Genomic DNA, 27,408 nt, shown 5'->3' on the forward strand with positions numbered 1-27,408 from the left:
TCTATCGACGTATTTTAATGGCTATAATAGCTATAAAACGACATGTTATGACAGATTACAACACAGTTCTTACAACTTTAGTGGCTATAATAACCCTAAAAGGACTTGTTATGACAGATTACAACACAGTTCATACAACTTTAGTGGCTATAATAACTCTAAAAAGACTTGTTATGACAGATTACAACACAGTTCTTACAACTTTAATGGCTATAATAACTCTGAAAAGACTTGTTATGACAGATTACAACACAGTTCTTACAACTTTAGTGGCTATAATAACTCTAAAAGGACTTGTTATGACAGATTACAACACAATTCTTACAACTTTAGTGCCTAGAATAACTCTAAAAAGACTTGTTATGACGGATTACAACACAGTTCATACAACTTTAATGGCTATAATAACTCTAAAAAGACTTGTTATGACAGATTACATCACAGTTCTTACAACTTTATTGACTATAATAACTCTAAAAAGACTTGTTATGACAGATTACAACACAGTTCTTACAACTTTAATGGCTATAATAACTCTGAAAAGACTTGTTATGACAGATTACATCACAGTTCTTACAACTTTAATTGCTATAATAACTCTAAAAAGACTTGTTATGACAGATTACAACACAGTTCTTACAACTTTAATGGCTATAATAACTCTAAAAAGACTTGTTATGATGGATTACAACACAGTTCTTACAACTTTAATGGCTATAATAACCCTAAAAGGACTTGTTATGACAGATTACAGCACAGTTCTTACAACTTTAGTGGCTATAATAACTCTGAAAAGACTTGTTATGACAGATTACAACACAGTTCTTACAACTTTAGTGGCTATAATAACTCTAAAAAGACTTGTTATGACAGATTACAACACACTTCTTACAACTTTAGTGCCTAGAATAACTCTAAAAAGACTTGTTATGACAGATTACGTCACAGTTCATACAACTTTAATGGCTATAATAACTCTAAAAAGACTTGTTATGACAGATTACATCACAGTTCTTACAACTTTAATGACTATAATAACTCTAAAAAGACTTGTTATGACAGATTACAACACAGTTCTTACAACTTTAATGGCTATAATAACTCTAAAAGGACTTGTTATGACAGATTACATCACAGGTCTTACAACTTTAATGACTATAATAACTCTAAAAGACCTGTTATGACGGATTACATCACAGTTCTTACAACTTTAGTGGCTATAATAACTCTAAAAAGACTTGTTATGACAGATTACATCACAGTTCTTACAACTTTAATGACTATAATAACTCTAAAAAGACTTGTTATGACAGATTACAACACAGTTCTTACAACTTTAATGGCTATAATAACTCTAAAAGGACTTGTTATGACAGATTACAACACAATTCTTACAACTGTAGTGGCTATAATGACTCTAAAAAGACTTGTTATGACAGATTACATCACAGTTCTTACAACTTTAGTGGCTATAATAACTCTAAAAGGACTTGTTATGACAGATTACAACACAATTCTTACAACTGTAGTGGCTATAATGACTCTAAAAAGACTTGTTATGACAGATTACATCACAGTTCTTACAACTTTAGTGGCTATAATAACTCTAAAAGGACTTGTTATGACAGATTACATCACAGGTCTTACAACTTTAATGGCTATAATAACTCTAAAAAGACTTGTTATGACAGATTACATCACAGTTCTTACAACTTTAATGACTATAATAACTCTAAAAAGACTTGTTATGACAGATTACAACACAGTTCTTACAACTTTAATGGCTATAATAACTCTAAAAGGACTTGTTATGACAGATTACATCACAGGTCTTACAACTTTAATGACTATAATAACTCTAAAAGACCTGTTATGACGGATTACATCACAGTTCTTACAACTTTAGTGGCTATAATAACTCTAAAAAGACTTGTTATGACAGATTACATCACAGTTCTTACAACTTTAATGACTATAATAACTCTAAAAAGACTTGTTATGACAGATTACAACACAGTTCTTACAACTTTAATGGCTATAATAACTCTAAAAGGACTTGTTATGACAGATTACAACACAATTCTTACAACTGTAGTGGCTATAATGACTCTAAAAAGACTTGTTATGACAGATTACATCACAATTCCTACAACTTTAATGACTATAATAACTCTAAAAAGACTTGTTATGACAGATTACAACACAATTTTTACAACTTTAATGGCTATAATAACTCTAAAAAGACTTGTTATGACAGATTACAACACAATTCTTACAACTTTAGTGGCTATAATAGCTCTAAAAGGACTTGTTATGACAGATTAGATCACAATTCTTACAACTTTAATGGCTATAACAACCCTAAAAAGACTTGTTATGACAGATTACAACACAATTCTTACAACTTTAGTGGCTATGATAACTCTAAAAGGACTTGTTATGACAGATTACAACACAATTCTTACAACTTTAGTGGCTATAATAGCTCTAAAAAGACTTGTTATGACAGATTACATCACAATTCTTACAACTTTAATGGCTATAATAACTCTAAAAAGACTTGTTATGACAGATTACAGCACAATTCTTACAATTTTAGTGGCTGTAATACAACTCTAAGAGAAAAAAATGCATCCAATTTAGTTGATTACATTAATGCTATCATATATCATATAGGGTTGCAGCTGAGTGTGGAGACTGCATCTTAAGTGACATTAAAATAAGGTAATAATTCATTTTTAATTGTTAAAGATCACAGTACAACTTTACAAGATCCAGTAAGCATTTGTAATAAATCTAACGCATTTCTCATACGAAGTGTTTATTCTTCTAAATCAAAAAACAATTTTAAGGACAAACAGTAATTTTATCTGACTCTTAATCGCATCTTGTAATCCTGTGGTCGCAGAGCCGCTCCGGGAAGAAACGTCCGAGGATCATCCGAAGGTACGGTGCCTACCTTTGGCAGAAGAAAGTCAAACTTCTGTATAAGTGTTGTCAGGTAGAGAAAGATCCGAGACTTAGCCAGGTTTTCGCCGACACAAACCCTTTTTCCTGATCCAAAGGTGACAAGTCTAAATTTCAAAAACATAAAACAATCCCCGTTTGAACATAAAGAAATAGCAAGGACGATGCACATCAAGTGTTATTTACAGAATTGCGTTAGGGACTGAAAAAAAAATGTCACAAATGCCAGTAAATGCCACAGGTGCTGTAGAATAACACGATGACGAGCATGAATGTCAGCTATAATCTCTATGAAAACTTTTTCCATCGCGGCTTATAAACACAGAAAAAGTTATTTCCCGTCCATTCGTTCGTTTCATAAACATTGTATAAAGAGATGTACATGCACATCTATAGATATATACGAACATATATTATGAACGCTATGTATGTAGCTATACAATTAGGTTGGTTGGTATGATGGTATGTATAACAGGAGATGTATAAATCAGTAATGCAAAATATTGTACAAGAGATAAGACTCATGGGCGAACGCATGGATATTCGGACTAAATAAAGAAGACACTTCAGCTACTATATGATGGATGACAATATATTTCCAGAAGAGCTGAATAACTACCGAGAGCATAACATATTTTAGGGTATATCCGAAACAGAATGACACTTTTACTGGATTTTGTGACGCTCTACAAAGCTGTATCCTGGTTGTTGTTGTTGTTGTTGTTTTAGGGTTTTACGCCATTTTTTAGCACAAGACAGGCTATACATGGCGGCCAGTATTAATGGTGGAGGAAGAACCCGGGAAACCCCCGGATAGAACCACCGACCCACGAGAAGCTACCGGCAAGCTTTCTCACATATCCACATTGGCCGAGCCCGAGACTCGAACCTACGCAGACAGCGGTGAGATGGCAGTGATCCGTGACGGAGAGCGCTTTAGACCACTCGGCCACTCGAGGCCCCTGTATCCTGGTACGAGCAACATTGCTACAGAAAATACTTGATCATGCCACTTTACAACATTTATACTTTACTTGTAATTACGCTAATATCGCAGCAAATATATTCTGAATTCTAATTTATTTAAGGTGTATAAACTTCGAAATTCACTAATTAAGTCTTCATTTTCGAGTGTAATCTATCTACAAGAATAATCGTGGCATTAAAGTTAAAATTGTCAATACGGGACCGGTGTTCGTTGAATAGAGATCAAAGAGCAATTATTCTTTGCATACATATTAATGGTCAGGAACTATTTACATATAGACTTAAAATGAAAATGCAATATAGCAAGGGGGTTTATATATAATTTCTTAAACAGAATCCTTCATATGGATGCGTCACTGAGCATCAGATAATTTACACTTACGATTGTCTCAGTGTGTGCTCTGCCGGCAGAAGTTTACCGTTATCGTCAAGGAAACGTTCAGGTCTGAATGTCCACGGGTCACCCCATATTACTGGATCGTGATGAACTGTCCATATGTTGAGGATTAACTTAAAAAATTCGAATCTTTATTCAAATCAACATAGGTATTCAGTTTCGATTAGTTAACGTTATAATCAAGAATGTATTGTCGTTTTCTGCATTAATCACGGTATAAAATTTAGTTACCGAATCAAAGTTTGCATATCTCACTTAGGCGTTTAGTAAGCTTTGTGTTTCGGCAATCGACAATTTTTACCAACATAAACGCAGAAACAACACATTGCAAGTATAATATAATTCCTGAACTAATTTACTGTGCCTTTGATTCAGTTGCTTTTTTCTATATTTTTCTTCTTTCTTACAATCAATAGTCTGACTAACAAGAATATTCCCCATTTCGTTTTTGGCGTTTTTAGCATGAAATAAATTCATCAAAACCCAACGTCTGTCTTTTTCCCTGAATAAAAATTAGAACTATTTAAATAGCTTCCGAACTATCACATTTAATAAAAAAGAAAGAAATATTAAATGTGCACACAGGTGATGAAATATGTAAATCATTACAAACAAAAAAGCATGAAACTCATTTTGATAATCAGTTCATCCCCAGTGTGATAGTTCAAAATTACGTCATATTTCCATTTAAGTTGATAAAGTCTACGAATTTGTTGGAGGTCATGGTCGGGAACAAATATGCTCTTCCGTCTGGCTGAACCATGTATGAAAACCAATATGAGCAAACAGCAAAGCTTGTTAGTTTTCAAAATTAGAGTTGAGACAAACACGTGTAGAGATTGCAATGTAATACGTGAAGCAATTTAACCATTCAACTAATGTTCTGACCAATAGCTAACACTTGAAACGATTACTATGAAGAACGGTCATTTCAGTGACGTCAGCATCCTATTTTATGAGAAGATCAAAGATACTACGAGGTATGCAGTTTGATATGATTGATTACTTGACTCGGATCATTTACATTTGATCCGATCTGAGGAAGATCACACACATGATTACCAGATAGGATTAAAAGGAAAAGCCGACGTCAGTGTTGAAAAGCAAAATATTAAATGCTTCTTATATGCCGTTGAGCCTTTTGAACACTACCATAAACTATGTACAAATCTTATACAAATACAATTGTTATATATATATATATATATATATATATATATATATATATATATATATATATATATATATATATATATGTGTGTGTATGTATATATATATATATACATATATATATATATATATATATATATATATATATATATATATATATATATATATATATATATATATATAATTGTCAATGTCTAGGAAAAGATAGAAAATGCTTCTATGAAATCCGTGCAAGCAATTATAGACAAGAAAGGAAACACATATTTGCTAACTTGCTAATGATCTTTAACGGCATTGGTTCTTGACGATGAGTGTTTCAGGATAGCAACTACGTCGATGAGAATAAAGAGGGTAAGTATTGTTACGCTTTTATTGGGATATGTTAAGATTGTTATCCCAATTTAAGAAGAGAAATAAACAAAAACCACGAGAAAAGAGAGCAGACAAAAAAGACTACGTTAACATGTAAGTCATACGATAGAGTGAAAAAGCTAAATTATGAAATTAAACTTGTGTCTGCGTCAACTTAAAGTAACCATCTTTTAAATAAAGCTTCGAGGGTGTAATAGGGTATAATAGGATTTTTCCAATATGAAAAACTTGGAAATTAATTCAATAAACGGAATAAAGCTAAACGACTGATTAACGGGAGACCTGAAAGCCAAAATAATACTGCAATAGATATAATGATGCTTATAATCAAACAGGTCGTTGTTGTTGCTGTTGTTATAGGGTTTAACGCTGTCTTTCTGCACAAGACTGGCTATACATGGTGGCCAGTATTAATGGTGGAGGAAGAACCCGGGAAAGCTCCGGAAAGAACCACCGACTCACGAGAAGTTACCGGCAAGCTTTCTCACATATCCACACTGGCTGAGCCCGAGACTCAAACTCACACAGACAGAGGTGAGATGGCAGTGATCCGTGACGGTGAGCGCTTTAATGTGAGCGGGACATACAATAGTATAATGTAATAAATGAAATAAACTCTGTCGATTGTGCATGTACTATACCTTCGCTTCTATATTTACTTAAGACTCTGTTTAAATAATGTATTATTTGCTTGGTTTGTCCCTCAGCCGATCATGCATGGTATAATATTATATTTTTGCCTGCTTTGCAAAGAGATACATACAATCACATGCATAGTTTTGTGAGAATTGATCTTGTAGGTCTGCACAATGTGGTTTATCCTAAAATGTTTTTCAGTGCATCTTTACGCTTGGATTACAACTACTAAAATAAGAACACATTGACAATGATTTCACATTGAATGTCTTACCCTGGATCCTTTGGGTATGTTATATCCTTCGAAATCCACATCTTCCATTGCACTAAGAAAGTAAAGGAAATAAATGTTTTAAATTTTTACAGTGCATGCAACTATTATTTGTAAGATCCCATCCATCTAGTATTTACTCATCTGGAGGATCAGCGTCATCAAAGTTGCATTAACGTTTACATCTTCATTCTTGCATAAAAAAGAGAGATATTAAAATTGACATAGCGGTCATGCTAAGTCTGAATAATATTATGTAAACAGAAGTTAGTTGGCGAAGATGAATGACCATTGCGAACGCACTGCTGACTATTTGACTAAAATGACGCTAAAACTTTTCATTGAGGTCATCCTTGGAACCATACAATTAGAAACCTATAATTGTCCATTCCGCAGACAAACTAACTAAAGAACATCTCTGGATTGGATTTCTGGTGAACCAGCCTCCTCCATAGATTTGCCAGGAAAGCAACTGAACTTGTTTACTGTATACTCAAAATAATATTGCGGTTTGACCAATGACTGGCTTAAGCAAGGTTTTGTATGAAAATGGATAATAAGCGATTGAATTATCGCCGTCTTCACTTAAATGTATAACTTTCACCAATAGTCTCTCTCTCTCTCTCTCTCTCTCTCTCTCTCTCTCTCTCTCTCACACACACACACACACACACACACACACGCATACATATTGTTCCACAAATAGATGATGACATAACATGGGTTGAAGAATCTGACAAATACTTGCAAACGAGACACTTCCCATCATTTGCTGTTGGATAAGGTTAATACAGATGATACTACTACTACTACTACTACTACTAATAATAATAATAATAATGATAATAATAATAATATAAATAACTTTATTCAAGACTTAAATCCATTGGCAAAATCCGGCACAAAAGATCTTCCTGTGACAATACCTTCCAGTGTTTAAGTATGTATGAACTGCTCCAACATGCATCGTGAAAGAATTCATTCAGTATTCTGTAAAATGTCGGAGGCATAAAAATAAAAGTTATGTGCCTTTTATTTTAGGTTCAGTGAAGGAATACTTTCTTTGCTAAAAACAATATTTACCTTTCTTAAAGTCTCTACAGTAAAGCGTGAAAAAATATTGTCCATCAAATTCAGGAAAACAGTTCACGTACGAGACATTAGTACTGCTGTCCTATGGCGAGCAGTAGAAACAAAAGGATATTACTCTATGACGTTAACTGGTAACCATGTATACATCAAAAGGAAGAAGGTGCGTTAATAGCATCTTGACACGGTCCAATATCCTTACCATTTTGCGACTAACCCCATTCTTCATACTTTAGTCGTTTAACGGCATATCAACACACGAAAGGTCATATCGCGCAAGATAACTGGGGTAACAAGTCTTGCCTAAAGGCATATCATAACAAAAGCTCTTGCCTGACCTGGGTAGGATTTGAATCCTCATTTGTTTTGGACCGACACGCTTACTTCTGAATCATAGCAGCTTAACAAAAAGAAAGAAACATACCCGTGAGGGACAGCTATAGGTGCATGTGTAACGTAGCGCAGTGCTTCTAGTATTACTGCCTCTGCGTACGGCATGGCAGGTCTATCCTTAAGGCTTGGATACCTTTCCAAACCAACAACATTAAAGATTTCCTGATATATCCTATCTACACACTCGTGGTGATGCAGAAGAACAAGAAGAAAGCACAGGAGACCGTTTCTGGTTGTAATTAATCCTGGAAAGATGTAAATCTTCTTATTACAAGAATGTTTCAACCAAAATCACAAACTGATTTATATTGAAATACGCAGACAAATACATTGACTTGGACTGACATATATGTGTGCGTGTGTGTACACACACTTGTACATATATATATATATATATATATATATATATATATATATATATATATATATATATATATATATATATATATATATAGTATGTACGCTGGATCAATGATATACCACGAGATGTATAAAGTTTTCTTTAAAAGCAAACGAGGCTTGCCGAGTTTCCTTTCGTTGAAAAATTTATACGACTGGTATATCATCGATTCAGCGTACATACTATACATATATTTTATTTATACCACATACAAGTTTTCATTTTATATGGGAGATTAAACTGACGGCCAGTAACAGTGTCCTTTAGGGGAGAGAACTCTTCGCAACCTCTAGCATGTATGTACGCTCAAACAAGACGTTCTGTAGTGATTTATAATTTCCTGTATACTTCATTTATATTAATTGATATATGTTTCCTTTAGCAATATTGAATGAAACGAAAACACACGGCTGATAGTTAACATTCAAACGTTTTTGAATAATGTGCATGGAAACATTGAATTTGCAACGTTCGTTGTCATGAACAGTAAATGGGCGGCCATTTGCATCTATAATAACACTACGATTCGAGCCAGAAGCATAAAAATGAAAGACCAAGAGGTAATTAAATAATTTAACAGTAACTACATTTCACTGATATCGTTTCTGTCCATATTTCGCTATTTCTACTGACTGTCAGTGTCACTTTCAATAATTATCCTACGTTTCCGCTGTGTGGGCCCTGTTTGAGTATTCGCCTGTTGAAAGAAGTTGACCCAGTTAGGGATTAGGGATCTCGTTCACGTTTTGCGGGAGATTCATAACAAACATATTTTGTACGGTGATGTTTGATCCGTAGAATGGGTTGCTGATAATCTGATTCTGCTGAATATTACACGTTTGGGAACTTGATATACTACAGTCTGTTGCTGTGCAGTTTGAAATTTTTTTGTTGAGGGGGTGTGGGTTGACATCATCATTATTTGAGTAGCCGGTATTGCCCAGGTAACTGGAGTACGTCTGTTGTTGTTTGTCACTAATGTTTGAGTAGCTCTGTATAGACTGTACATTTATGTGGCCTGAAATTTGCATGATATCAGTTGGGGGAATGATTTTGTCTCGACTTCTGAATTAGGTACTTTCGGCTACTAGTGTTTGTTAATTTCTTTCTTTCTGTAATATTTGCCTTGGATTATGACATCGCAAATAAACAAGATTAACGGGCACCGACACAATCAAATGACTCGACAATTTTTTTGATTTTATGGAGTTCAGTGTTTATGTCGAATTGATTCTTGAGTTGATGTTGGCAGCTCATTATTAATAATTTCGATTGTTGTATAACGTTGATCAGATCAACAAGATGTGTGTGAATTTCAGAATGTTTGGTGTTGATGTCCGTTGGATTTCCAAAGAAATGGTCTATAATAAGTTCATCTTGTTTTGTATATTTGGATAAATCAATGTTATCCTGGGGCTTGCCTTAGGCAGATCTTTCGTAAAGATATACAATTTTAAAACATTAACCTGTTTAAAACGACGTTGAATGGCTATGAAGTCTGGTGGCAAACGTATGCACAACTGTATGCGGAGGCGCGGATGACCTTGCCACAGCATTAACTACAGCAAGTACTTCTGAACCCCATATTGGTGGATCCGTTAAAATCTGTGTTGATAATGTTGAATACAGATTGCTATGTCATTGGCTAAGCCTCAATACCGTACATATAAAATAGGTGGCGCCAATTCATACGAACCGAAATAAACAACTCAACGTGGATCAACCGCGCATGCAACCCAATGAGTACCTGGACCAGAAAGTCCATCGAGATCAATGATACCCATTTCAATATGGTTTGGGTTTTCCGGTAGTTGATCACGCATGAAAATACCTCTGACGTTTTCTCTGTTTAAACACCAAGCAGCATCAAATAAACAGTAACATGCTGGAATAAGTTCCAACAGCGCGAAGTACAACTTCTTTTGCAGTAGATGGACCTGCTGATGCAATGGATGGGACCACTGGTTTAATTAGCGCTGATATGGCGCTAGAAACGGAAATGAACCATCAATTTGTATTGTATCGCTAATCGCCTTTGCAGAAAGACAAAGTTGAACGCAAATGTTTTAGTTCTTGGCTTTATTGTAGTGTTTGAGCTGAATTTCAGTCAACGATAATTTATTTGGTCCCTGCTACTCTGCTGAATTTATAGATACTTTTGCCCCAAAATTCTTCTTCGATGCAAATTCAAGTCTTTTAGTCTGACCAGGCATCAGGGTAACATTGACGTTTTGATATGACATTATAACATCATGAATGATCTAATTAGCATTACATGATTTCTACGAGCTCATCAATGACTCATTCGTCCTCCAACACCTTCAACCAACTTTGTTTTGTCTGACAGTATAACAGCGATTGCTCTGTAACCATCGGGACCAGCCTGTATATCAGTAACAGAAGCACATGAATAACAACGACAGTTTGTCTGAACCAATCCAGATGTTCCAGTGAGATATAATATATTGGATACAGCGTTGATAAATCACGTTGAGATATCTGAAAACCAGAATCAACATTCTGATCACGCCCCGTAAATATCATCTATGATACGCTCGTGCTACGTTGTTTAGTTCACAATTCAGTATTATGTCTTCGGATGGTTCCTGATGTCCATTTACCCTCCGCAAAATCGTAGACACCACTAATTTATCAAGCACCGTCGGGTTTCTTTCTTGATCTTCTTATCTTGTGTTACCTAGAAATGCAACGAATATATGTCGTGGTGCTTAAATTTCCTGTTGAGACCCTCTCTGCCATGCAAATGAATTTGCTGTGCTTGTAACAGATTCTGCGGTCATTGTCAGCAGCCACGACAACGTTGACTTTCCGGCGTTATCTATGAACGATAATAACCAAGCTTCTTTTGTGAGCAATGGAATCATTGCTGGCATCCACAAAGCAAGTTTTGTTAGTATTTATTTACTTACAGCTGCAGCATTATCATCGTTGACAGTTGACTTTCATCGTTGACAGCTGACTTTCGTACTAACTCAACTGTTTGTTTGGCTCCGAAGTTCAATGTTCTAACATGTCTGCAGAATCCAAAGATATGCAACAACGGTATCACACAGCTGAATCTACCATGAGCATTAATTTGAGATCGTCGTGCCGCAAATTCCAAGTTATATTCTTCACTCATTCCAGTTAATATGTCATCACCATCAACCACAGCCTTCTTTGTTAGATTGATGTGATTAGGAAAGTCAGTAATATCCTTTGAGAATATCATCGATGGACCAGCGGACCTTGAATAATCATCGGAATATCTTGCAAGACCAAGTAGCATCGTAGCAGCATTGACGTAATTGTAACATACTTCGTTTTATCTACTATCAATCATTTAAATCAAATACCGCCATAACATCATTCTTAACAAATCCACATTTGTCACCTGTAGCGTATGGATTATTGTTATCTCGTTGAATATTTGACTTGTATTTCGATTCGCCCACGTTGGTTTGGTTCTCGTGCTTCATAAGAAAAGAATTGATAATCACCACAGACTCATCCTTGAGCACTTGTGCGTCCATGTTAAATGCTGGATCAGATACACGTTTGAACATTTTTTATTATATTCGATGCTGTCTAAAACGACTTTCCAACATAGAACAATAAGTGGTTGATCAGCGATGACGACGGACCAGACCAGTACCCGATATTAGGTTTGCGGTTATGTTTTTACTATCTTGTCGGCGGCTTGTTTTTTCAGAGATGGCCCACCAGCTAATTCTTTCAACCGCTCATTTGCAGTTTGATTTATTATTTTACTGACACATGCTGTCATCATTCTGTTGCTAGGCAGTTTTACTGGTTGTAGTGTTCGTCGCACTAATCGCGCGAGTCTGTCTTTGATCGTCGAGAATGCTTCACAAGCAACATCACCAACAGTGTCAATATACTGTACACGAACAATTTCGATGGCTTTCGTACGTAATTGTTTTGTAATCGGGATAGCTTTTGGGGCTATCCTTCTAGCAAAAACTGACTAACATCGCCTCGTTCATCTCCGTAGATCTTTTAATAAACTGATAATCATGAATTTATCCCCTTGACGCTTTCCACGTTGTGCATTGTGTATACTCATGTAATTTTGTTATCGCCGATCTAATTTATCACTCACTGTAGCAATCAGTAATTTCATCGATCAGCGCCCGATAAGCGCTATTCTCCATAATGGGAAATAAACGCTGACAAATATTAGATGCTTCATTAATTATTTCGTGGGGATAGCTGCCAACTCGTCTTCCACCAATCAGAATTTCTAGTCGATCAACATCAGGGAGGATGTAAATTGGACAAAGTTTATCTGGAATCACTGGTGATTCAGAGATCGTATTAACTTTGTTTTTTAAGACATCGATCACGAGTGGCAAGGCCATTTCTGATTGCTGCTTCAGTCGGTTCTTCTTCCTCTACAAGAGATGCTCCAAATATTGATCTTTTGTGTGATGTAATCCGGAGCAATGGGGATTCTCTTTTGTGGCTGATTTAAATAACTGTTCTGTACACTCTGTAAAATCCACACGAATATCCTGGCGTTGCTGCAGAATCACAGACTGGAAGACACTTCTTAATTTCGTCTAGTCATGTCGAGCTAATTCTGCCGTATGAGATTCCATAGTAAGCAAAGAATCACTCATTATTATTATCAAAACAACGATTTGATTACAAATGACAAAGTCAGCAGATATACAAGGTTTTACTCTATTACCGTATTTTGCCAACTACAATGAATTGCCTGATCTCAATTATACTCACAGTTTAGACATTGCCCTGGTCACGTGTTTGCGCTAAAATACATATGCGATATTAATTGCACGCAGCGTTTTCCAAGATATTTATATATTGCCCTGGTCACGTGGTCGATTTCTCTACTGGAATGTACATGGGTAAAATTGATTATTTTACACTTCATGGGTTCGAGTTACAAAAAAAGCGGTAGACATATTGTCGCTGTCGTCAACAGATACTATTATAGTTGGGGTTATTTGCGATACATTGAGAAAAGACGAGCTAAACTTAAATGGGTAATTGTAAATTGTAGAAAACTAACCCAGGTGCAACTCAACTGCCTCCACCACCCCAAAAGGGCATTCATTTTAAAGCGCCCGGGGTTCATTTGAAGGGGCGTGCTTGACTATAAATTAACAAACTAAAATTCAGCCTGGACAGCTCTCGGGATCTCTAAAATTTCGTTTCGCACTTAGCAATTCACCAGGGAAGGTATTCAAGCACAATGGGAAAGGCGAAAATCCCCATAATCTCTAAATGCAAAATAACAAACCTTTCATGTGCACTGGATCTAGCAAGGGATCATGTGTGTCAAAATTGATTATGATAAATGCATAAACAAAATTTGCATGCACAAATGAAATTATCTTTTGCAGCCGACACATTTTCTTTTAAAGAATTCTCTAAATTTACTTAGTAGCCAATAAGTATTATTATAAATATCAGGGATATAATTTGTGCTTACATAAATTTACATAAAATAACAGATGCCGTTATGCTTCGTTGATTTCCAGGTTATATAAATTTACATAAAATAACAGATGCCGTTATGCCTCGTTGATTTCTAGGACATATAAATTCACATAAAATAACAGATGCCGTTATGCCTCGTTGATTTCTAGGTTATATAAATTTACATAAAATAAAAGATGCCGTTATGCCTCGTTGATTTCTAGGTCCATAAAAATATTATCCAGCATCCTCAAGAATCTGAAATAGACTAGTTGAGAAATAATACATTTAAATGTGTAATTCCGGTAGAAACAGCCATGTAAAGTTTTGCAAACACAACGGTTTTTCTGTTTTATTTGTTTGTCTTGTCCATGTTTTGTAGTTGCCTTTGAAAAAGACACATTAAGAGTCGAAAGCACTCATTCTAGTTAGATACTAGTTTCGCACTTTTCGTTGTCAATTTATTGCATATATATATATATATATATATATATATATATATATATATATATATATATATATATATATATATATATATATATACTATGACTACTTAATACACTATTTGTTTTGTACCATTTCAACTTACTATATACTTTGACTGTGTAGTACACACTATGACTTTTGAATAAACTACGTGTTTAATACCATTTAAATTACGCTATATAGCATGACTGTGCAATGCAGTACGTGTTTTTGTACTATTCAACTTTTGTTGGCAATGCGTGAACAGGGGATTAGCTTATATTTCAAATGGGATTACTCCACCAGTGTCTGTATGGAGTAACACGTGTTGCTACATTTAAAATGGACCATCGCACCATACTGGCAGAAACAGACACATTTTTCTTTCCAAATAGATTAGTCTCCTGTGAGAAAATAAATTGAACTAAAATGGCGAAATATATGAGAAATACCAGCAAATATAATATCCTGGATGAAAGCCTTGATTTGGGAGTCTGTCAGCCATTGTGTATCTCCAACACTCTTTTCTTTCGATTGGATCTTGAAGAGGACATCGACCAATCCACGCTCACGTCCGGGTACGTACGTTTCCTGTTGCACAACAGTACATTATATTATGTTTTATATATGAAAAGGTATATTCAAAAGAATGCACACATTAACGTAATATAACTTTTAATGTACGAACACGAATTTGCCTTACTTGTATTTTATATACTGCATCTGACATCAACTGAGGCATTGTTTGCAGAATATTACAGTTTCATTTATGCCATCGAACTTCGCATGGTCCTCACACGATCGGTACATCGATATATTGGATATAATAAATGTGAATGTGGTAACATAGTACAATGAAATCACTTTTCTTTGCAGTAAAACTCTCCTAATTTTGTATTGTCATGAAAGTGGGGGATAAGTGATAACTTTTACCAAATGCCATAACAATTACACAATAAACTTTGCTAGTTCATATAAGGTTAATATCATTAACGACAACATATTTTCTGATAGGCTTATATATATATATATATATATATATATATATATATATATATATATATATATATATATATATATACACCTGCATGCATTCTCCGTCATAAACATACCAAATCAACAATGATATCTCCTATTGTTGGTAGAGTAAGTTCCCTTTGCAAACATTGTCAACCATAATGCATCTGTAAGTGCAGCATATTCTCTGATTTGAATGGTCAAAATTAATGTGTGACTTTCATCACGTGACGTGATCAGTTTTAGCATTGATTCTTTGATTCTAGACAAAACAATCTCGTTTTGTTTCATTCCATTGTATAAAGTCCAAAAATAATGCATTTTACGATGGGACAAACTAATTAAAACAAAATATATTTGTCTTTCTTATGTGCATGATACATGTTTCTCATAATCGGAAGACTCAATACTGATTCAGTGACTATTGTCTGTAAATGACTCTTAAACAAAACCTGATGAACACCACCCTGCACTAAACCACGCTATGTAGAGGTACCATCTCATAGGGTCACATGATGATCGCTACTCTGCACTAAACCACGCTATGTAGAGGTACCATCTTATAGGGTCACATGACGAACGCCACCCTGCACTAAACCACGCTATGTAGAGGTACCATCTTATAGGGTCACATGATGATCGCTACTCTGCACTAAATCACGCTATGTAGAGGTACCATCTTATAGGGTCACATGACGAACGCTACCCTGCACTAAACCACGCTCTGTAGAGGTACCATCTCATAGGGTCACAAAATGCAATTTCCCTTTTGGAAAAAGTAAAACAGCTATCTGTAGCCATATCGAATTGTAAAGATAGTTGAAGAATTAACTGTTCGTTATCATAGGATCTACGCTATTCAATAAACAAATTAGCATGGATTTTTAGTTTATTGGAAATATTCAACTACAATTCTGTATCATTAAGTGTGAAAATCGCGCAGTGTTTGGCAAATTGGCAACCTCCATAATGAATAAATGTCCAGTTTTTGAAATATTTACAATTGAAATGACTAAATAACAAAGTAAATGAATTCAACACAGCATATCCTCTTTGTCAGTAAATGTAAGTAAAACTTTAGAAATCTAAATAGTTCATTAAGCATTGCCGAATAGCAGTTCCTACAGCCTGTATTGCTGTGTAGCAGTTTTAATCTCAGTTTACTCAAACTAGCAAATAATTTCATATCATCATATCTACAAGGAATATATTTATTGGCAAAAACTCTATGAAACAATACAAGTTAAATCTAATTTTTATTTGGGTGACAAGGATTAGTGTGATTGATCGATACGCTTGAGCGTTTAATATTCACACTTCTATTTTCACAACTGCATTTGATTTTTAAATATTTTCCAATATCGTCATCTGAATAATTCCTCACGAATTCAAACATTTCAGTATGCATTGCACATATTTCATTATATTCCTGAGATTCATTGCATAGTAAATACACAATTCTTGGATAACGATGGTTTGGGCGAAATGCTGAATAGCATATACTGCTTTAGAATGCATAACATCAAGTATTTTATGATGAACGAAATTCTGAGTATATATGTATATTATATAAGTTTATGATAAGTAGCGAATCTCCAGTCGAAGATTTAAGTTTTCCTAATTCTCTGCCAAGAAAATTGTCTTTAAAAAATTAATCGTTGCATAGCGAAGTTATTTGAATCACCCACGACGTTAACCTTTGTGCCGAGTTCGACTCGGTGACTTTAGTTACATCATGTATCACTGCCAAAAATGCGAATTATCTCCTTTTATTATTATTGCGGACTTGATTGGGCTGTTATCTGTGAATTGCATAGCTTGCACATTTATCAGAAATTTACGTAACCAGAAAAAGCTGTAAGAATTTGCAGGTTCATGAGTTACGAAAATGCGTGCATGTTTATCTCGACATTTCAGGAAGTGTATGCTGAAACGATTTTAACTAATGTATGGCTAGAAGCAAACTCGACATTTTTTTACCAATTAGTTAACTGAAGTACTCCAAAATAAATTCGCGATGTTCGACAAAAGTTTAGGCAAGCTGATTTTGCCGAAGCAACTAAATGAGCAAGGAAAACAAACCAAAGTACTCAGTACTGCAGTTATCTTTTGCAAGTTTGGAGCGTTTGTCGTACTATAAAACTGCAATTATACTTGGAATTAAGCAGCATTATATTTCTCTGTATTAAACACTTTTCACTCCGTAAATCATTAATGGTTCATTAATTTTATAATCGTTTATGCGAAAATATAACAGTCATGTTCGGTGTGCTCGGAATTTCGTCATTCACATAGAAAACAGCCTATAATCCATATAGTTCTGAAAAATTTCTTTCTGTGCCGTTTATAAAATAACAAAATAGATTATTAAAAATAAATTGTGATTGCCTTGTGCGAAAAGAAGTATTTATCCAACAGCTCCTTCTTAGCCTCCATTGTACGTCTGTATCTCCGACCAACTTCCACTGGCATGAAACGTAAGAAAGGGAACGCAGACAGAAAAACATCTGTCGACATTTCAACGGTATCGTTGATGTTGTTGTTGTATTTCCATATCAAATCTACATCATTTTCGTCCACCAGGGATCCAGTTAACTGCGTATGAAATGGAGTCACATAGATGATATCCTACCCCCCACCCCCAGTAACAAGCTTCAATGGTAGAATACACATTTGATTCCAAACATTGTCAAGGCTGATATTTCTAAAATAAGCCTGCTTCATAAGCTACACACCTGTCCAAGCTAAAAACAGACATTCGAATTTTCAAAAATGAATAATAAGATAATGTGTAGGTCATACGATATTCTATAGGTCATACGATATTCTATGGGTAATACGATATTCTATGGGCAATACGATATTATATGGGTAATACGATACTCTATGGTTAATACGATATTCTATAGGTCGTACGATATTCTATGGGTAATACTACATTATATGGGTAATACAATATTCTATGGGTAATACGATTTCCTATGGGTAATACGATATTATATGGGTCATACGATATTATATAGGTCATACGATATTCTATGTGTAATACGATATTATATGGGTAATATGACATTCTCTAGGTCATGCGATATTCTATGGGTAATACGTTATTCTATGGGTAATATGTTATTATATGGGTAATACGGTAAAATATGGGTAATACGATAATATATTAGTGATTGCGTTTCTAAACATAATCAGTGTTTAGATCTATGATGAGGATTTCAATCATGTGATAAATATTTCCTGACAATGATGTGGTTATACTAAATACTAAACTTTGATCAAAATAAACATACCATTATAGGGGTTGACAACAATTATATTTCAAAACTTTCTTCGTTTTAGAAATGTGAATAGGGAGCTCGTACATGGAATGTTCATTTTAATATAGAGACTCTAACTTAGTTTTTCACATATTGGAGTTTAATCGACTGTCAAGTTAACGTATGTTTCATTTTTAGTTTTATCTACTCATTTACATTTTAACCATTACAGTTGAATGCAAAAAGACAGTGCATCTATTGGAATGATACATTCACATGATCCAATCTTCTATATAAAACTGAACCGATACGAATGGTGATTGTATATAAAAATTGTTTGAAAACAAACGAAGACAGAAGCTGCAAATATGACGCTGTACCATCCAAATTACCCATAGCAGAACTAGCTCAGTCACTGTGTGTAAGTTTATCTGTAGTTCATGATTTTCTCTTAAGTTTCTATCACATACCTCGCAGTCATGTTTAACTGGCCTTGATGTCCGGTTGCCTCTTCTCAGATGTTAAAAGAGGGACAAAATGTAGGAAAGATACATTCAGAGAGAGAGAGAGAGAGAGAGAGAGAGAGAGAGATTACCAGAATCCCTATGAGGTTGGCCAGTGAGCGGGAGAGTAATGTCTTTGGGTCGAAGTCTCTTCCTCCTAAATTTGTTATATTCTGTACCAACGATTCCAGCTCTTTGTGTGCCATGCTTTCGAACTGCTGAACGCCTTCTCCATACAGGTTCAGACCTTTGTACATGATCTTCCTCATACGAATCACAGTCGGTCCGTATTTCCCTTAAAAACGAGTATTATGTATGACGAGGTTCAGAAAATGAAGGAAAGAGTAAGAACGATTAGGAGGAGGAGCGTGAGGTGAAGGAAGAACCCTTTGACAACAAAAAAATAAAACTGTCGCTGAATCTTGGTTTGCCTGGAGCTGTTACCACCAACATGCTAAGAACAATCGCAGACACCATATGTTGGAGAACGCATTTACCATGCCAGGACAACAATGCTGAAGTCAAAATTAAAAGTTGCCTCAAAAAAATACAGTTTTATTATCAGATAAAAACCTGATGCAGTGGATTTATTTCTAAACAGTTTTTTAACATATAAACAGAAAGACTAGAATGTTAATTCATATTAATGGCGCGCATCGAGATCCTGTGTAAACAGACTGCGTCTGCTCAGGGAGAACGACGACAGACGTGATAAACGTTAAAGACGGCACGGAGGTGGAACAAGGAGCCCAGAAAGTATAACAACTTCAGTTCAAGTACACTGCCTTTCAGATAGACCTTAGGAAATAATGATCATAGAGAAAAAAGTTCAAAGCGTGAACTTGAGACTGGCGACAAAAGGAAACACGTGGATTCTTCTTTAAGGAACATAACGATGTGTCGTTGAGGGGATCGTTGCAAATAGAAAAGTTATGAAATTAAACATATGGATTAGTAAGGAAATCACAGGACATTGTACTTATCATCAGCATTGTAAAACCAAATCAAAGTAGCTCCGCATTGCGAATAATGTGCAAGAGTATGTATGACTGATAAAATTGGGACAACTAGTTAGCCGAATGTAAATACAATGAGCGATCATCATGACAGACCAGCTAAAGATATGGCATGCCAGGCTTATTTAATTTATTATTCATAATCATGCGGAGCAACTGTTTGAGCATGAACTACTAGCCATGACCGTATATAGCAAATACAACCGAATAACTTTGTGGTACAAGTTTTATTCAAGTCAAACAGCTTAGATCAGTATGACCCGGTGCATGTATACTTAAATTGCATTGTTTCATATATCATATTTTATTTTATGTTATTGGTTATGGATAACTGTATTGTTGACATGATTTTGTCCAAAATCAAGTTCATTTTCTACTCGACCTGCACCATTGATTTCTTTTATTCTGTAAAATACTAATACATAGCTAAATGTGTTCTCTATGAGTATGAATTAGTATTAGGATTGGTATCTTTGTCTGAGAAATTTATAGCATAGTTAGAGTGATAGAGTTTCTATTAATAACTGAGGTTTTATATAGTAAACAGAAGGGACCTTCTGGATTTGTTTTTCTTCTATTAGATAACAGATGGGTTTTTTGAGAAAATGCTAACTGCGACATGAAGTCAAGTAGAGGACTACACAATCTTGTTTTTCTTTACGTTTTTCATTCGTGTTTTAAGGTCTGAGCAGAACCAATTGTTTTATTGTTGTCTCCAGTAGTTTATTTGGGATGCAATTTTATTTATTCAAATTATTTATTTACTGGAAGTAAAAAGTGCTGATAAAACTAACATTCTTGGAAATGGAGACTTGAATCTATAGTGAAATTTCAAGTAAGGAGATATTCATGGCCTGTATTTTTGTGATCCAACAAAATACTGTAGGAACATCACAACTACACAGCCTCAACAGGCACAGCAATATTATGGAAGAATGTCGGTCCTAACACCACCTATCGGTTCTAGCACAAAACTGGCTGATTCTGATAATGGTTTATCATGTTGTTATTATAACACCCTTATATGCTCGGACCGGCATCATCTTTTTTGTACTAAAGGTGCTGTCACAGTATGGGATATGCCGGTTCTAACACACCCTACCAGTTCTAGAAGAAAACATTTATTATGCTAATGGGTTATCATGTCATGATAGGACCCTGAAGTGCTAGGACCTTCATCATCTTTGTCTGGCTACAGGTGCCGTCACGGTAAGGAAATATGCCGATTCTAACACACCCTACCAGTTCTAGCAAAAAAACAGGTTTATTTTGCTAAGGAGCTATCACTTTATTATAAGCCCTCGTGTGCTAGAACTGGCATGCTTTGAATAGACTACATGTACTGAAATAGAACTGGCATGCTTTGAATAGACTACAAGTGCTGAAATCTCCCGCTCCCCAGGCCTCAGCTGGTGTTTACATCAATCCGAGATAAGCGATTAAGGTTTCTTTAACATTTCCTCTGATATATTTCTAGCCATAAGCCAAAGTGTTAACACCATCCACAAGAATATGTGTGTGTGTGTGTGATTTGAATTTTTAACGTACCTTTAACAATATTTCAGTCATATCGCTACGATGTCTGCAGTGTGGCAGTTTATAGTGATGTCTAGCACTGGGGCATCATGCCGCAGACATGTAGCATGATGCCCCACCCAGTCACATTACCCTGGCACCAGGCCAACCAGTCCTAACACTAACCTCTTAATGCTGGGCGCCTAGCGAGGCAGCTGTTAGTATAATTTTTGTAAGTCTTTGGTATGACTCGGACGGGGTTCAAACTTGACCTCCGACTTCCGTCAATAATATGTCGTTTATCATCCTAAAAAAAGATAAACCCACTTTGTTGAGCGAGTATGTAAATAAATTATGAAAATTCGATCTAATCACATTCACTTGAATGGGGGTAACAACAAAACCCAGTAACAACTGGGGTGAAAAAGTACTCTGGCATTGTACATGCACGTCTGGCAAACGAACATTTGAATTCCAGTTGTCAAATTTTATTTGTGACGATGGTGTAACCGTTTGGCGAATAACTAAAACAGGGGATGTCATCGATACAAATATCATAACCCAAGATTTTGCAATGAAATTTATTCTCAGTATATTTTCTGAGTACTGGTTCAAACAAAGACCCGCACAAACAATGTTATGTCGCAAAAATTACTTTAGAAGATATTTTGTATCCATAATCGAATCAAAATCTCCAAACGGACAACAACCTATAACTGTTTCAGACCCACCTAAGGTCGTTGTAATGAGCTCATACCATTCGGCATATGTTTGTTTTACGCGATATTTTAAAATAAACTCTTTTAACTGTTGGTGCAAGTCTATTATTGTCATTTTACTAGTAATGATAAACACGACAAAATGGCGGGAAAATGTTACATCTCCGACGTCATAGTACAAAATCCCAAGACTCTTGATAAGGCCTCCATTTTTAGAAATAACGTTGGCATCACCTTAAAACTCACTAAAGCCATCGGTGTCTCCCAAAGACAAATATTACCAACGCCAGAGCAGTGATAAAACTTATCTAGGTATCATCAAAAAGATATGATTCAGACCTCATTCGGAGGCATTCTGCGTGATGCATGAGTAGCGCGTACTTTAAAAAAATGTATCAGAATTATCACAATCCTGATAACATATAAGAATGTCTGAAACGAAATACATCATGCACGCCCACATCGAAAACCGTAGGGATTTCGAAGATACCATCATTAACGCCTACCCTTTATACATTGAAATTTCTCTCAATTTGACTCTCACTAAAGTAATATGACGTAATATGACGTGGACCTGATAACGATTTGCTTACAGCAAAGCAAGATAAAGAATTGTATGACCAGGAAATATTGCATGTCACGTACGATGAAGATCTCGTAATGAAACACAGCACATGCTGTACTGGCAAGGACCAACTTCTGTAATTAATTCAAGCCACCACAATGAAAAAGACCAGCGGGGGACCGGACAATGAGAGATTTCAGCAACACTAGTTTCTTTAAGGCATGCTGGTTCTGTCAGATAAAGGGTTATCATAGCATGTTAGCTCCTTAGGAAAAATAAACCTTTTTTGTGCTACAACTGGTAGGTACTCCCATACACTGACAGCACCTCTAGTCAGAAAAAAAAGACGATATCGGTCTTAGCACATACGGGTATTATCCGGACATAATAACCACTTATCAGAATAAACCTGTTTTGTGCTAGAACAGGTAGGATGTTTTACGGCCGGCATTTGCATACAATATTCACGTCATCACTTCCGGCGTTTGATCGAACTTGGATTTCCGCTAAAGTTGTTTTTCATTACTTTGATCATTCTGACTTGTATCTGTAATTCTAGGATTATTTGGGATTTAATTCACAATACAGTAAGTTCCTTTTTTACATGTTTTCTTTGTATTCTAGGGAAGTTAATTATTTGTTAACTTTAACAACGAATGTTCTTTGTCAGTCTTTTTTATTACATATTTTAATATCTTAGAGTCGTAATACCATATTAATGCGAACGCCATTCCTAGAAAATTATAAATCCAGTAGCAGCAACAAACGGTATAAGGTTCTAAGGTTTTCGTTTTAAAGACTACCAGTCCAGGGTCATAATTGGACCCGGGGTGGCTATCTAAGTGTTAAGCATTTAAAATGGACCCGGGCTGGCTATCTAAGTGTTAAGCATTTAAAATGGACCCGAGGTGGCTATCTAAGTGTTAAGCATTTAAAATGGACCCGAGGTGGCTATCTAAGTGTTAAGCATTTAAAATGGACCCGGGGTGGCTATCTAAGTGTTAAGCATTTAAAATGGACCCGGGGTGGCTATCTAAGTGTTAAGCATTTAAAATGGACCCGGGGCGGCTATCTAAGTGTTAAGCATTTAAAATGGACCCGACGTGGCTATCTAAGTGTTAAGCATTTAAAATGGAGGACCCGGGGTGGCTATCTAAGTGTTAAGCATTTAAAATGGACCCGAGGTGGCTATCTAAGTGTTAAGCATTTAAAATGGACCCGAGGTGGCTATCTAAGTGTTAAGCATTTAATCTTTATTTGAAGCTATTAAGAATAGACTATTGATGGGTACTGAGATACAATGAGTGTTGGAAAAATGATATTTATCTAACAAAAGATTGTTGGGACATCAACAATTTACGAACCATCACAAGCACATCAATAATTTTAGCATTGGACTCAATTTGGATTTCCACGTATGTTTATTTAGAACTTTTATTATTAGGGTTTGTGTCTGTATTTTACGATTATTTAGATTCAATTCTCAGTACATTAAGTTTACTTTCTTATACATTTTCACCTTGTATTATCGGGAAATATATTGTTTGTTGAAATTTACAAAGCTTGTTGCTTTTTACTCTTTCCTGTTATTTATGTTAAGAGGAAGGACTCTAGCAAGAGACGTTAGAATGGCTAGAGGTCCATACCTAATACGTTAGAATGGCTATAGGTCCATACCTAATACGTTAGAGTGGCTATAGGTCCATACCTAATTCTGTACTATTTGACTCTGGTTAGGGACGCTATGGTATCTAGATGCCGATGCTTAATCCTGAGCGTATATTCATGTAGTTAGGGACTCCTGGATGCTTATACTTATATATGTTTTGGAACTTAACCCTAAATGTTCACTTGTCTCACGACAAGTATTAAACGAAAACCTCCTTGATCAAATTAATCTTTAATATGGACTTGATATTTTTAGGAGCTCTTCACTAACTTGGCTCCTCAAAAACAGCATCCAATCTTAAAGATGGTATTATCGTGAACTTCATCTTCCGTGAACGGAATTATAAATTTGTATTCCATGTATCAAATCTCTCTTAGATGACTGAAATATCATTGAATATACTGGCAATTGCTCACTGCTGACGAACTTGTCAGATACATTTTGGTATTTTTGAAAGGACTTACATTGTGAGACCACGACTACACTTTTATATAAGCTTGACTCACATGATGTTTATTTCTTTGAAACTGTCTTTGAACATTAGTGTGACGATACTGGAGGCATCCTTATTGTCCTCAACGTAGATATGCTCTTTATCTGTTGTATAGGCGATGTGGACTTAATTTATGTGCAAATAAGTGCAGTGCAAAATGTTTTCCCTAAAGGACTTGATGCTGGTGTGTTCTTGTCGACGGGATGATTAAACATTATGAGAACATTTGTTTGAGCTATTTTTAACAGCACCACCTTCAAGAAAGACTTTTAGTTTTCTAAAACAGTCTTTCGCTATTTAAAATAAAAACCTTTTGGACATTGTGTTTGCATGTGTATTGGTCAGATCTTTCTCTTTGTACATACGTCCGGCCTTACAGGCCACTGATTATATTTATGAAATGTTTCATTTTTTAAATGTTATTGTATTTTGTGATAATGGACTCATTTTCTGAAAACATTATCACACCATAATATAAAACATAATGTAACTTAATAAGGGATGTTGGAATGAACAATATCGACACTGACTAGAATCAAGTTAATATGAATGCAGTATCGATTTAAACACCGACACTATTGTAAATGATACGAGTTCCTTTCTTTGACGGTAACAAAATATCAACAATAATATGTACAGTTATTCCATCCGATACCCAAAGTACATAAAACCAACGTTATATATGACATAAGTCAAGAAGCCCAAGTAAAAGTAGAAAAATAACACGCGTTCAGCTAATCCTCTATTAATGTATCCTCATTATCAGCTATATCCTTTTAACACTGCTTCTGTTACGTGTAGTGGCAGTTGCTTTAACAATTGTTACGTCTACATCCTTTTGATTCAAGAAAATCTTCTCTTAGTTTCAAACATGTCTTAGTATGCATGAGAGTGAATCCCAACTCTTTGGTTATATATTTTACAGAACAATATTATCAAACGATATAGCCTTGGTACAGCCAAAATACAATTGATACGTTTCTCAGTAAAGAGTGTAAAACTTGAAAGGTGAGGATTCATATATACACAGTTTTAGCAAATCATGAAAAAATCGTCGAAAACACTAAGGCGGGGACGAATAACATGAAAGAGCTAAAGGAAGATGAGAAGACAAAGACACTCACCAAATACTACTCCCTTTGAATCATCCATGATGTATTTTGCAAAGAATGTGTCCGGTCGGTCATTCAGGATATCGGAGTAACCCTTCTCCGCAAAGGCTTTCTTCATCAAGCGAGGACAGCTGATCACAAACACGTTTGTAGAGGCCATCTTGCACAAAACTAGGGGTCCATATTTCTTTGCCCATCGGTCAAAGCTGAAGTGGAGACGACTGGGTTCAAGTTGAAAGAGGCATCCAAACACAGGCCATCCAGAAGGACCAGGGGTAACATTTTTCAAGCTTGTTGTGTATGAAAAGAGAACAAACAAAATGACTGCTATCACTGCCAACCATAATGCTAACATTGTTATATATCCTTGGTGCAAAAACAAATCGCTACAGACAGTAAACAAAAATCCCGACCTTCCGCTTGCTAAGACTGATACCGATTTCTGAGTTAACAATATATGGATATCACGGAACGTTGAGATAACTGACCAATCCCGTCGTACCTCGTTTCGAAGGAACTGAGGCAATATCTTTCACCCTTGTAATATACGAGTACAAAGTAACAATGATCACTGCCAACTATAATGCTAACATTTTGATATCTCCATCAGCTTGCTTACAACTGTTACTGCTGAGGTAAAAATGTACATCGGTTATATAACCTTGACATAATTCTGAAGTGCATTTCATTGCTGGAGATAAGTGTGAGAACACGTTGTTTGTCAGGAGAGGACGTGGTATGAGGCACAGTTGGGGACAAACTTTAGTCTAATGAGAAAGGAGTTGACATGTCAATCTCACATTTCCATAATTCCAGTTACACTCGCTGAGTCAAAGTCGTAATGTTGCAAGTTATATTTGATATGTTGAGTTTCTCCGTCTTTTCTGTGGAATTAAATAGAGGTAGTTGAAGGTTCCGTT

At 35.5% G+C, this 27,408-nt stretch overlaps 1 protein-coding gene across 2 annotated transcripts; it reads right to left on the bottom strand.

Moving 5' to 3' along the window:
* LOC149777741 (steroid 17-alpha-hydroxylase/17,20 lyase-like) lies at positions 1-27,158 on the bottom strand. Of its 2 annotated transcripts, none has more exons than XM_089938787.1 (8): positions 26,501-27,153; positions 19,492-19,694; positions 18,019-18,225; positions 15,066-15,204; positions 8,314-8,527; positions 6,804-6,855; positions 4,337-4,464; positions 1-3,074 (listed from the first exon to the last, which is right to left on the bottom strand). In XM_089938787.1, the coding sequence occupies exons 1-8, from the start codon at positions 26,841-26,843 to the stop codon at positions 2,867-2,869; spliced, it is 1,494 nt and encodes a 497-aa protein (XP_089794913.1). In that variant the 5' UTR covers positions 26,844-27,153; the 3' UTR covers positions 1-2,866. The 2 variants fall into 2 exon arrangements, 1 of the variants encoding a protein (XP_089794913.1); XR_016415455.1 differs by having other exon boundaries at positions 2,935-3,074; positions 4,337-4,442; positions 26,501-27,158.
* Between the last annotated feature and the right edge of the window lie 250 nt (positions 27,159-27,408).

The sequence above is a fragment of the Sinohyriopsis cumingii genome, chromosome 17 (assembly GCF_028554795.1).
Source record: "Sinohyriopsis cumingii isolate HCF-2022 chromosome 17, ASM2855479v2, whole genome shotgun sequence".
In the NCBI taxonomy this organism is placed as follows: Eukaryota; Metazoa; Mollusca; class Bivalvia; order Unionida; family Unionidae; genus Sinohyriopsis; species Sinohyriopsis cumingii.